The sequence below is a fragment of the Girardinichthys multiradiatus genome, chromosome 14 (genome assembly GCF_021462225.1).
Source record: "Girardinichthys multiradiatus isolate DD_20200921_A chromosome 14, DD_fGirMul_XY1, whole genome shotgun sequence".
In the NCBI taxonomy this organism is placed as follows: Eukaryota; Metazoa; Chordata; class Actinopteri; order Cyprinodontiformes; family Goodeidae; genus Girardinichthys; species Girardinichthys multiradiatus.
The window spans coordinates 30,057,744-30,071,933 of NC_061807.1; the positions used below are offsets into that span (position 1 = coordinate 30,057,744).

At 40.3% G+C, this 14,190-nt stretch overlaps 1 protein-coding gene across 3 annotated transcripts in view; it reads right to left on the reverse strand.

Moving 5' to 3' along the window:
- stim2b (stromal interaction molecule 2b) overlaps nt 1-14,190 on the reverse strand; it is a 63,836-nt gene that overhangs the window by 6,213 nt on the left and 43,433 nt on the right. For all 3 annotated transcript variants that reach the window (XM_047385187.1, XM_047385185.1, XM_047385186.1), the window contains 7 exons: nt 9,277-9,388; nt 6,442-6,553; nt 5,604-5,719; nt 5,356-5,533; nt 3,354-3,531; nt 2,617-2,778; nt 1,082-1,182 (listed from right to left, as the gene is read on the reverse strand). In XM_047385187.1, coding sequence (XP_047241143.1) covers nt 1,082-1,182; nt 2,617-2,778; nt 3,354-3,531; nt 5,356-5,533; nt 5,604-5,719; nt 6,442-6,553; nt 9,277-9,388 — 959 coding nt within the window. The remainder of the gene's footprint in view (nt 1-1,081; nt 1,183-2,616; nt 2,779-3,353; nt 3,532-5,355; nt 5,534-5,603; nt 5,720-6,441; nt 6,554-9,276; nt 9,389-14,190) is intronic.

Genomic DNA, 14,190 nt, shown 5'->3' on the forward strand with positions numbered 1-14,190 from the left:
CTGGAAGGTGAGCCCAGGATTTTAATTTATTTAGCTTCATCCATCTTCTCACCAATTCTGAAGGAAAGGATCCCCATAGCCTGATGCTGCGAAAATGTTTGCCGAACCGGGTGACGGGCAGTGTTAGTTTTCTGTCACGCATTGCTCTTTGTATGTAGGCCAAAAAGTTCAGTTTTGATCTCATATGACTAAAGTACCTTCCCTGAACTATATAGGACATTATATGGCTTTATTGGGCCACTTTTCCATAAAGGTCAGATTTGTGAAGTGCACAACTATGATGTCTCCTATCAACAGATTAATGAGCTGCTGTTTAAGGAGACTGTTGGAGGTGCTGCTGTTGACCTGAACTCTATTGTACAAAAGTGTTTCCACCATAAATAAAAAGCGCTGATCGAGAAATAGGTGATTTTCCACCTAAAGTTCGTTTACTTTAGTCTGAATCAGTAGATGAGCTTTTATTGGGTGGTTCCGTTTCTTTTCGCACAGAGAAAACTCCAAGCAAACCAAAACCTGTCACTACAAACCATGAGAGAACGTTCCGTTTGTTTATTGGTCAGATGTGTCTGGGGCGGGAGAACCAAATATAAATACAGAAAGCAGATGCTGGGCTCAGAGCAGAAAACAGCGAATTTAATCATATCATTAGTTTGTTTCTCTTGTGCCGCCATTGTTTATTAGTTTATTTACTCTACCGAATCCCACAATGCAATGCAAACCTGGCAGCAGGACGTTGTTTGGATCAAGCTTGCACCAGAAAGCTATGTTGGATCGAGGTCGGATCACATTCACACCGCTCTAGAATTCGTTTAGAACCGAGACCGTTTGAAGGAGAGGGTCTCTCTACGGCTGTTTTGGGCCGTGCCCTAGTGTGACTGCTGAATTCACACCTACACAAATGAACCGGACCAAGGGGAAAAAAATGAACCGAAGTTTGTTTTAAGTAGACTAAACACCTCCCGTGTGAAAACACCTTTAGACTGAGTTAGTCTAATAAATTCAGGCTCATATAAATGATCATGAATCAGATCCAAATAATAAGAGACGTTGAGCGCACACAGAAAGTAGATTTGCATCTTACTTTGCTTCTAGTATCTTGTGGTCCACCTCATCCAGGGATGAGCTGTGGGCAACATGAAGGGTTCCAAACACAGAACCTCTTTTCTTTTTTATTTTCTCTGCCTGAAACAAGAAGGAGAAACAAAGTTAATTAGACCAATTGACCGAGGTGTAACTTGCAACATCTGAACCTTTCTGCAGTAGCTACATTAATAAGGGCTGACCCAAAAAACTTAGAATAAAGAACTCTACCTTCACGGTCATTTCATTACTAGTACTGTGCTGTGAAGAAGTCTTTTCAGATCATCAAACAAAAAGCAGTTTGCAAATAATGATTTGATTCATTCTGGGGGTAATGAGGGGGATCTAATCCAGGAGATCACAAAAGAACCCAGAACTAATTTTAAAGCACTGCCTCAGTTAAGGACAGTGTTCATGGATCAACAATAAGAAAGAGACGGAGCAAAGATTTCCTTAATGGGAGAGCTCTGAGACTAAAAGGAACACAAAAGGCCCATCTTGCCCATTTTGTTCCTTCAGGACCTGGGGAACTTAGAGTAGTTTATGGAACCATAAGTTCTGCTCTCTACCAGAAAATCCTGAAAGAAAATGTCCCTCCACCAGTTAGTTTAAGCTTGAGCTTGCGTGGTTTATGCAGAAGGACTAGGACCTGAAGCAGACCGGCAAGAACCTAGAGAACAAAGAAAAGTAGATTCTGTCATGGATTAGTCAAAGAAATGACCTGAATTTAATAAAAATGCTGTAGCTCGACTTTAAAATCGGCTGTTCACGGTCAAGAACCATTCAATGTGTATGACTGAAAACAATTCTGCAAAGAGGAGTGGGTCAAAATTCCTCCCTAGAGATATAAAAGAGTCTCTGCCAGTTATCACAAACCCCTGACGGCAGCTTTGCCTCCCAGTTTGGCACGACAAGTTACAATTTCTTTTCACCAAGCATCAGGTTATTCCAGACAGGTTTAAAAAAAAAAATGAAATCATTATTAAAATCTGTTGATGATCTGGAACATTTAAGTGTGACAAAAAGCAGAAGAAACCTGTGCGGGGGCAAATACTTTTTCACAGAACTGGTTGTTCACAGATCTGGACGTATTCACTACAAATACATGGAAGAAGAATCAGACACAAATATGAATGTCGTGTTACTTTGAGAGATGCGTTTACTGCAATAAGGATGCAGTAAACTGAGAGGATGTAATATGAAGGTGTTACAGATGTTTTTATCATTTTATCTGTTCGGTTCAAACAACTTCTTCACTTTTAAGCCTTGTTTAAACCTGAATGTGGCTACCTGGAATCGTGTCACACAGAGTCAAATTTATGCATATATCACTACATCCTTTAGGGCCCCTCTCTACAAAATCAGTCTGATAAATAGCATTAATGGGCAAATCAGGGCCAAATTCATTCAAATTTTACAAGGCAAACACTGATAAATCACTGGGAACCACTACTCACAGCTTGGACAGCGAAACATTCTGCATTAGTCAGTCCCTTCCTGTGCTGCCAGAGTCCGTTAAAAAAACAGAAAGCTCACCTCGTCTTTGGCGACGTACAGCTGAAACTCGGCGCTCTGCTTCTTGATGTTGTAGTACTGAACTTCCACCTCGTGCGTGAGCTGGAGCCATTTCTGCAGCGCTTCGGGGACCGAGCGCTCGGACTGCATCTCCTTCTCCGCCCGCTTCAGAGCCTTTCGCACCTGCAGGGGGAGGAGGGCGTTACGTTACGGTCCGGGGTCAAAACCTCCAATGAACCATTCATTTTTTTAAAAAGCACAGCACCGAGCAGAGGTTACCATTTACTGGATTCCAAAGGGACTTGTGTTCTCATTACATTCTATATCAAAAAGGAGTTCAATCCTGACTCAAATCCAGGGAGCTAGCTACTGAGAGGAACTCTGTTTTCTAAAGGCGAATAAATATGCAAAGCAGGTATTTCGCAAATGGCATGAAATTTTGAGGCAGAAAATATCAAACTAATCTTTTCAATTTTAGTTGGTTCAGTCACTGATGAATACATTTACATCTGCATAAAGCTCTGTCCTGGATACAAGACTTTTCCCCTTATTTTAAATTAAATGCATCATTCAACAGATAGTGAAGAATGTGCAAGCCATATCAAGTGAGTTAAAACTGAATTTCCATATGCACTCGTGTGTAGTCGTGTTTATGCTTGCACCATATGATATTTAGCTTAACCACTGGACCTGTTTTGACCTGTTTGACTTTGATGATGAGACTGTGGGTGAGTAGTGACCCTTCTGGGAGGTTTCACCTGTACCAGCTCTTCCTCAGCATATTTGAGCCGGCTGAGCTCACACTCTGCGCCCTCTCGCAGCTCTCGCAGTCGGTAAGCCTCCTTTTTGGCGTCAATGATCTCGTCCCTCATCTTCTGCTCGAGGTTTTCCTTCTCCACGGCAACTGTCCGGTTCTCCTCCTGAGCTTTTTCAAGCCTGGAAGAGGACCAGGAAGGGAGGGTTAGGTGCTTTACTTTGCCTTGTAAAAAGGTTCAAAAGCCCTTGAATTTTTTTCCAGATTTTATTGGTTTTCCAGGCACAAACTTTAATGTATTTTATGTAAAAGACCAACACACGGTAGCGATTAATTGTGAAATGAAAATCTAAAATGTGTGGCATGGATTTGCATTCAATCCCCCTGACCTTGTAGAACCTCCCCTTGCTACAGTTACAGCTGATGTTTAGTGGTGTGTCTCTACCAGCTGTTTGCATCTAGACTCTGGAATTTGTACCCGTTCTTCTTTGGAAAAAAGCTGAAGCTCAGTCAGATTAGATGTAGAGTTATAAGATCATCTCTTTTTATGTTTTGCTACAGATTCTAAATGTGATTCCGTTACAGACTTTGACTAGACCATTCTTACACATAACATACATTGATATAAACTCTTGCACTGAACCTCTATCTGTATTTTTATTGGTCATTTTCCTGTTTCAAGATCATTTTTCTGCCCGAGTCTGAAGTCTTTTGCAGCCTCTGACTGATTTTTTTGTTTTCTGTATTTATCTCCATCCATCTTCACATTAACTCAGGCAGGTTCCATGTCTCGGCGAAATGTAAACATCCCTCCGACATAATGCTGCCACCTCCATGTTTCACTGGAGTGTACGTCCGTCCCCCACACACATTTTGCACACAGGATGACAAAGTTCAACTTTGGTCTCATAAAACCAGAACACCTCCTCCCTTCTGTTTGCTGCATGACTTCTAATGGCTTTCTTCCTGCTGTTCTTGCATGAAAGTAGGGCTGCACAATATCAGGAAAACATGCAACTGCGATACTATTGCTCGATATTGAAATAACGATCTTGATTATGATTTACCTACATTTTCCTTGCTCGGTTTTTGTTTTATCTTCCTTCAATAGATTCCTTTAGCATCTCAGCCACTTGAAATATATATGCAGTGCAGGCATCGAGGACAGACAAAGATCAATCAACAAGACAAAAATATTAATTAAATGCATATTTTGCATGCATGGTACTTGAAAGATAATATCCTACCAAATATTGCACCCAAGCAGTATTTTGAGATTGTGATGATGGACACATGGATATTCTGACGACGATTACAATTAAATATATAGTGCAGCTCTACATTAAAGTCAGATAGACTGCATAACTAACTGTGGATCTCTGCAGCTCCTCCAGAGTTACTACGGGCGTCTTTGCTGCTTCTTTGATTAATGCTTACATTGGCTGCTCTGTCTGTTTAGGTGGATGCCCATGTCATGGTAGGTTTCAGCTGGAAGATACTCTTTCTGTTTACAGATGATGGACTGACCAGAGCTCTGCGAGATGTTCAAGGTTTGGGAAATTGTTTTATAACCTGACCCTGCTTTAAACTTCTCCAGAACTGCCTCTCTGACCCGTCGGCTGTGTTCCTTGGTCTTCATGTTGTTGTTTATTCAATAATGTTCTTTAAAAAACCTTTGAGGCCTTCCCAGAACATCTGATTTCTACTGAGATTAAATAACACACTGGTGGACCTCGGAAGCCGATTTCATTTACACGTATCATAGTAAATGGGGCTGAATATCTTTCAGACATTTCCTTGTAAACTCATGTGTCCTTTCCTTCCAGTTCACTATAATTTACTACATTGTGTTGATCTATCTGATAGAATCACAATAAAGTCCACAGGAGTTAATAGGCTGCACATGACAGAATCTAAAAAAAGGTTCAAGGGGTATGAAAACATTTGCAAAGCACTATATGAAATCAGTTTTTTTCTGACCAGTCTGTCCTCCTTTGTTCTCTTACCGACTCTGCAGGTCTAACAAGCTTTGCTCAGCATTCTGAAGGCTCTCCAGGTCTTTCATCATCTGAGAAATGTGCACCTTACTGGACTTGTTCTGAATGTAGGCGAACCAGCAGCCTCCCACACCGATCACAATGGAAACCATCAGGACAAAGTCTTTCACCCAGTTGTGCTGCGGACCTGCAGAAGACAGAGGAATGAGTGGTGGTGCAGCACCAGCTTGCTGCCTTCAAACAGAAGCCATACTTACGAAGAGGAGGCCCAAAAAGCACAGCATCGAGAGCCTTCAGGTTTAACTTTTGTTTATGCCGCTGGTCCAATATCTTCAGCTGCATCGACATAAACGACGGTTCGTTTGCCGCTATTCTGAAACGCAGACAGACCATAAATATCTGATCTAAATGTGACACATTTTTTATTTCTCCTTAGACTAGGTCGCGCTGTGAATCAGGGGGATGTTTAACATTCTGTACAGACACACGGGACCAACAGGTGGGCAGTCGATCAGCGGCTGGAACATCTAATGCGGCTCAGACAACGTTGAACCCTCTGGTTATGACATCATTTCATGAGTCAGCTCAGTGGAGAAACATGAGACCCCTCAATAACCCGCCACTTCCCCCCTCCTGTTACAGTTACTCATTCAGTACATGCAGCCTGCAGCAGGTCACATTGCACATATCCCACCGAAGTTTATTTAATGACAGTCCTTAAATAACAGCTTCATCTGCACCCGCCTAGACTGCAGGTTTAGATTTATGACTGAGTACATTGTTAGGAGAGGTCACTCTGAATGTACTGAGACTGAATGTCGGACTGAGATAAAAAAGAAACTTTTCAACCATCTGTCTTTTAAAACATCTGAAACATTTTTCTTCTGTGTTGCATTTTTAAACCAGCAGAGGGCAGCAGAACATAGTGTCAAAAAAGATAACGCTGGTTACTGGTCACACACTATCCAGGACAGCAAAAAACACACTTTCTGACTCTTAATGTTTTAAAATGTGTCACAAAAATGAATTTCTCCTCATCTGAGGGTTTCTGAGACAGAGCGGAGATGGAGAACAGCTGCTTCTGGCCGTACTAACCGAGGTAGCGTGTTCCCTGTGACTCCAAAGTCCCGGAAGTTCTTCTCGTATTGTGGCAGCTCCACCGATTCCTTCAGCCACTGCACCGTGTCCTCCATGGTCCAGTTGTGGACTGATGAAAACAGAGAGACAGACTAGATACACTTGTGATAACTCAAATAAATCCCCTTCAACCACGGCGGCTTTTAATACTGTAATGCAGCTGAAACACCAGATCTTTGAGAGGGCAAAGAAATAAACAGAATGTGTGCACAACCTTTGACAAATACTGTGTTTTATTTACCTTTTGATCCAATTTCAATATTTAGTCTTCTTGGGTATGCAACTAACTTCAAATATTGTGAAATAGATTACCAGAAATATTTAGCTCATTTGCATCCTTCGGCTAAAGCCACTGTTTGCAGGCAGGTGAGATCAAAAGGATCTCATTGTGCAAAAGTATCAGTCAGCTACAGGCTGCTCAAACAGCCACAACATTATATCCCTTTTATCCCATGGCAGAATAAAAGTAGTAATTGATAATTGGAGAAAATATAGAACAGCACTTTCACCAAAACTGATGAAAAGACAAAACTTGAAAGTGTTGCCACCTAAAACCAAAATATTTCGTCAACAAAGGATAAAATCAAAACTAAAATTGTAGGTAAATGAAATCAAATCGGATCCGATTTTAGTCGTGTGAAAAATTGGGATTAGTTCTTTATAAGTGTCTCCTTCTCCATCCATTTTATACCCTCTTATCCTTGCAGGGTCCGTGGAGTCACCTTGACAGGGCTGTGGACAAGAGGTGTCCTTACAATCTGACAGATTTGGATATTATCTGCAAGGTTGAGTGCGTAACATTTAAACTGAATCAAAAGGTGTTTCAACAAAGTATTAGTTTAAAGGTGCACACACTAATGCAACCAGGTTGTTGCAACTTTTTTATTTTGTACGTTTCCCCGAAACAGATGCTTATTTTTCCACTTATATCCAGTATAATTTAAGATGTCCAGTCATATTCAAGAAATAGCAACACGTGTTCTGATGAGCCTCGTTTGTCAGATTAAAAGTACCTTTTGAAATAACAACCTTTAAGCAGGTGTAAAACATATTTTTCATTAGGATCATGTTTCTGTAATGTTTTACTGTTCTGATCTGTAATATTCTAATCTTAAATGTCTTGTTTTTACTATTATTATGTATTACTGTCATTATGAAAATAATCATAATGAACAGAAAGAAAGGCTTGAAAACATCAGTCTGTGTACTCAATCTATATAATGAGCTTCACTTGGTGAACTGACTTACTGAAATAATTTACTTTTCAATAATATTCTAATTTATTGAATGGGTGTATGTCACATTAAAAGGTAGAAGAAGTTTTGAAATAATATTTTTGATGGTTTTATGATTTTAAACAGGTGTAAGTTTTATATCCACAAAAGCTTAGAGCAAAATGAATGACATGTCAACGGCATCATTTGTTATCAACTAAATGTAAATAACTGAAGCTCCGGCCATTAAGAAAAAGGAAATAAATAAACCTCCCTCATTTATTGTCTGCAGGGGAGAGAATGTCACGTCTGCTGTTTGTATTTTCATTCACACACCCACTGCTTTCTGATGTTTGTTGAGGCAGATTCCAAAACATAAAAAAGGCAAATGCAACATAAACACGTCCTACAGAGAAACCCTATGGGACATTTTCTTTTAGGAAGATAAACATGTTTTCAAGCAGTGATCCCTCGATGATCAAAACATCCTCCAGAAGCTTCTCCTTCCAAAAATCCAGAGTATTCTGAAACAGGATGGGGCACCGTCTCAATGGCCTGAATATTTATACGGCGGACGGGCCTTAAATACGAAATCTGGGAAAACAAGAAAGTGCTAGGAAGGGCAGACACAGGGAAGAATCGATGGAAGGAAGGAGACGACGAGAACGAAGCAAACAAGAAAGGATGGAGGAAGGACAGAATAAGGAAGTTAGGACTCAAGGATGGAAGAAAGAAAGGAAGGAAGGACACAAGGAAGAAATGGTTGCAAGTGGATGGATGGAAGGAAGAAAAGGACAGAGGGAAGAAAAAAGAGAAAGAAAAAATAAAGAAGGAAAGAAAAGGAAGACGGATGAAAGGAAGGACACAATGTTGAGACAAGTGATGAGGGAAAAAAGTCTGGAAAATACAAATATTTTTAGTCAGTCAGAAATTAAATTCAACTCCTTAAAATTTTTATCCTTATATGCCTTTTGTTTTTCAAGATTCCCAAAGTACGGGAAAGTAAACGTGTTTCACTGTCAAAACAATATATGACACTACATAACACAAGTATAAGATGAGACGTGTAAAAGCTGAGCAGAACAGTAACTGAACTGTCCACTAAATAGAGATGAGGTTATAAAAATGAAGACGGGAGCTTTTACACAACAGATATGGGGATGCTCACATGATTATTAAACACAGCACGCTACGTCTCAACCTTACTGTAAAACGATAGCAACACTGTCCACAAAAGACAAACAGAGTCAACAGGTCAAACTAGATATGCAGGAACACAGCTGAGTCCGTGACGCGGATCACATCTCAGCCGTTGTTTACCTTACAGAAACCACGCCCTCGACATGTGATTTATTGCATAGCTTTTGAGAAGGGTGTCAAAACTGATTGTTTAGCTCGTTTCAGGTGATCATGTAATTATTTTTTTTTAGTTCGCTGATTGATACTGGATTCTTCCACCTGTTTGGGCAACCTATGTAAGGGGAAATTATCTGGAAAATGGAACAGGAACCATAAAGCTTTAGTCAGGACAGAACATGTTAGGGGTTTTTCCAGACAGGGACGAATAACTCTGCTTTACCTTCACAAGTTTTCCAGCCCCTCCACAGCTCCTCCACAGTAATGTGCTGGTCTTCACGGTGCAGGTTGCTGTGTTTGTTGGTTTGCTGCTGCTTCATGTCTTCTATTATGAACTAGAAGAGAAGAGACAAAGCCGAGTCATCCAAGCTGTTCAGTAACATCAGTATACCGATATATCTGGAGGAGGGTACGGATAGCTGTGCTTGCTGGGATTTAAAAACAAGAGCTGCAGAGTTGGCTTTGGATCGCTCACGCACACACTTATTTTTTTCCTTAGCTTTCTTCCTTTTAGGGGTTTAGAAAAGAGAGCTGTGGAAGAGGTGCCACTTCCACCTTTGTGAGCATGTGTGCGCGCTCTTTTAGTTTTCTGGCGCTCAGGACAAAGAGCCCCTGCAGAGAAAAAGCTAAACGAAAAGAACAGCCAGAACACCAGTAGCATTAACAAGGATCAGAGCTGACTACCAAACACCTCAAAGCATTTATCCCAGAGTCTGATGTGAATGTGTGTGGCCAGGGCATGAGTATAAATGGAGGAACCTCTGTCATCTTGCTGGTCTGTGATTCTCCATCAGCCTGTGACTGTCATACCGATGAGTGTCGGACCACTGAAGTACGTCATTGTGCCACCTTAACTGTTTGCTTTAGGTTGAAGGTTTGTTCTATATGGGCCTTAACAACGGTGACGCTGACATATGACTTTAAAATGTTTTATTGCACAAATACACTAATCAATCACTGTTTTCCGTACAAAGTCTACTTCTATAAACGAATACTTTATTAGTAGATGTAGTAGAGTAATAGAAGACCAACAGGGCCAACAGACATCCTGTTCATCCTGTTGATTCTGTGTAACTGAATCATTAATTAATAGGGGCGGTTCAAAATGCAAGTACTGTGGAGTTCAATGAGCAAGGTCATTCATTTTGTCGACACTCAGGCTTCAAACAGGGGGCACTTATTTACGCATGAACTTGCTAGCTAATGGTGTCTACTCTGAAAATCTGAGCAACGTGCTTCGATCTGACATTGTTCAGACGGATAGCGTACTTCAATCAAAACAGGGATTTGAGAGGGGAAAATACAAACAGAAAATCATATGCTGCTTTGCTAAATTGGTCTGAGATGATTTGAAATGGAAAACAAACCCTGCGGGACAAAAAACAAACAAACTACCACTTCGATTGCTCATGGAAGAGCCAAAATGGCTAACAGTTTATCAGATTTCCCCCCAAACACTGAAGCGTGGTGGCTCGTGCATCATAGTATGGGGATGTTTCTCATGATATGTGTTGGGGTTTATTTATTGCCTACCAAGGATCATGGATCAATTTGAACACATCAAAATACTTGAAGATTTCCTGTTGCCTCAAGCTGAAGATGAAATGCCCTTAGAGTGGGAGGTTTCAGGAAAATAAAGACTCCGAAAAACACCAGTAAGGCGGCAGCCTCTTGGTTCGAGGCCAACAAGATTAACGTTATGGAGTGGCAAGCCCAATCTCAGAACATGATAAACAATAAAAATTCAGTTTTTGAGGCAAAACCAGGAAATGCAGAGAAATTGTGGAATATAGTCCAATTGTCCTGCACTAAAAAGCCTTTTCAATGGTGTCAGAAGTGGGTCAACACTGTGCAGCACAGATGCTTAACGGTTTCCAGAAAGAGTGGTTATACAACAAAAAATCTGCTCCAAAAATTCACAGGAAAGATAAATCTTCAGGCATTTTTCAGTTCATACAGTAAATGTTTGGTTTGGAAAGAAAAAACAACCAAAAATTCATTTTCCATCACTTTCTGTGGAGTGATGAACCTTTAACCCATTAACAAAATTAGTCTAGCTGCTTCCTAGAACCCTGAAAACTTCTAAAACTAAAACTACCTTGCTTATTCTCTAAACATCATATAACTTCATATTTTAAGCACCAAAGTGATTGTGCTGTCTATTTGATGAGATAAAAAAAAAAAAAAAACAGATTAGCAACTACATTCTGTTAAATGTAATTTAAATATGTCTTAAGGACTAACAGTAGTGTTTCTTTAATAGCTTGTGAAGATATAAAAGTTTAAATTCCTGCTGAAGGCAGAAAACACAGGTCAACGAGGTCAAACCTGGTCGAGAACAATGCTTAAAAACGGCATTTTCAGATAAGTAGAGTTTTTGGCAACAACTAAGAGAACATTTACTGTTAATGAAGAAGGAGCTTTATATCTATGTTGACTGCTAGGTGACGGATGTTTTCATTGCTTTCTTTTAGTAGAAATACTCCTGAACAACAGCACCAACTATGACAGATATGCAGACGTGGCAGTCAACATCAGACCCTAGCAGCACTTTCACACGTCTCCAGTGTGTGCTCAGAAACCCTGAGCTGGAGGACTGCTGTGAGCTTGACATTGAATACATAATGGCAGCCTGGTGTTGAAAGGCTGTCTGCTGCAAATGTTCTCCCCTGTCACAAATGGAAAGAAAAATCCTTTTGCTCGCAGGAGTTGCCTGAATGGCCTGTGAAATTAAAAGTCTGGGACACGCGCTGACTTAAATGCTCCCAATTGAATCAGATGTTCAAGACATGCAGGGGTTGGGGTGGAAGGGGGCGACGGGGTTCTCGAGCTGTCAAACCCGTTACTTTGCAGAGAGTTTTTAGTGAACCCATAATCAGAAGAAAAGAAAATCACAGATATTAACACGTGCCACATGAAACATCCAGCACTCTAACTTCACTGTCAGACACAAACCCAGATTGTAAAACAGGACAATCTGGACTCACGCCTGAATGTGACAGATCATGACTAGTCGTGAGAACACCCAGTTGAGGTACCAATCCAGCGAAGAGGAGCATTTACAACTCTTCTCACTGCTAAAGCGTGAATATTAGCCAGCTTCTCTACACCGTGACATAATCCAATCAGAGTTAACTACAGGATTGATTAGTGAAGAATTATCTTTGGGACGGTAGTTATATTTCTGCCACATTTAAATTAATGATACTTAATACAGCTGAATTCGAAGGTCATAACCACATTGTCTGACAAAATTCAGTAAATGTGGATCTGTCACCAAGTGTGGGAGAGTGACATCTATATTAGCTGCTTTATGGTATGTTTTCATCTGTAGACATCCTGTTAGGACTGATCTGGGAATAAGCAGATCAAGTTCGTTGTTGTGAGGAGAATGCTGCAAGTCAGTGACTTGATGCAATCTGCTGGGTTTCCTTAGATAGAAAGCTATATAACTAATTTGATTAATAAATTCAATTTGACTGCACTGTTTATAACTAGGATCAATTGGAAAGTATTTGACTTGGAATCTGTACGATTCGACAGAACTGATTTTTTAAGTGCCTTGAGACGACATGTGTTGTGAATTGGCGCTATATACATAAACTGAACTCAATTGAAACCGACTCAGCTAACCTCAGACAACAGACAAGGCTTTCAAACTTTTTCAGCCATTTTGCTTTTCTACATAAAAACTATGGCTCTTGCTAAAACATGTCTCACAATGCGAACAGAAGCAGAGGATATTTAGTATTAAAATCTTTAACCTGGCTGAGATTTATCATGTTTAAAAGCAAATGTATATGATCTGTCAGATTCTACTTAACATCTGTTAATTGGGTTAATGAGCTAAAGATCTGCTAATTAGTAAAAAGCTCAATTATCTGTGCAGAAATTATGGTCATAATAACTAAAGCTGTCGATAAAATATAACATTTAAGAAGGATATCATCTAAAGATGTAGAAATAAATATATCCATCCCCTGTTGTTAAGGTTCTCCTTTGTGTCTTGAAGCTCCAGCAGCTCTATGAACTTTGTTTTTGTGTCTTCTCCTCAATCTTGGGAACACTGATGGAGATTGTTTTTCTTCCTAAAAAAACCATACGCCCAAATAAATGCCCAAAGGTCTGAGTCAATCCTAGGACAGCAATAAGTGCAATACTAGTTCTCTAATACCCACTGCTACTTTCTGGCAAAGATTTCAAGCATACTTCCCAAATCACATCAAAAGCATGAAAAGAAAAAGCAAAAAGCATTTTATACCATTATTGTCTCTCAAGTAAAAGTGTGCTGGCTCAAACAAGACATAAATAGCTTTCTAATTCCCTATTTCACAGAAAAGACATCAGAATACAACGGACCGTGGACAGAACACGCGAGCTCAAAGTAAATGTTTTTGCTCTTAGAAATCTAAGACTACGACAAAATAATGCTTATTCGCCTGATTAAAATGGAGTAATTGTTGCAGAGCTGCATCATGAAACCACTTGCTGGCCGGTTGGCAGAGCTGCTTTGCATGCAGTCAGAGGAAGATCTGTGGTACTTTATGGAGCCATATAAAGTCAGAGGCATGCCACAAATATAAAGATAGGTCTGGGTGTAGGTGATTTGTGGTTTCAGTGGTTCACAGTTAAGATCTAACCTATTAATGTGAAGAGAGGGGGAATTACTGCAAACTACGGGAGGGAGAAATCCTTATAGGAATAGAGAGCCTGGACGTTCTCTGAGAATAAACCATCAGTACTGAACATCCTGTCCACTGCTTGAAAATGCTCACACACAGCAGCCTATGAGCGGCGGTTTGTGACATAACGAGACACTAACTGGGACAGACGCACACTTGCACAGCAGCAAACAAAGAATAGATTTGTTCAGAACAGACTTCAGGTCCAGGAGGAGTTGGCTGAGTTTCTTTACTCCTCTGACTCTGTATCCTCTGTATCCTTGACAGAGTCGTGAAGACATGAGTGAAACCATCATTCATTTAATAATTTCCCTTTTTTTAATCAAGTTGCTCTGTGTGGAGTTAACAGTCCTGGTCAGAAGTTTACATCTGCTCATCGTGGTCATGAAAGTCAGATTGGGGCTTTTAATGCTTCATCTGAGCTTTTCCTTTTCAAGGGTGGAATGATTGTTCTA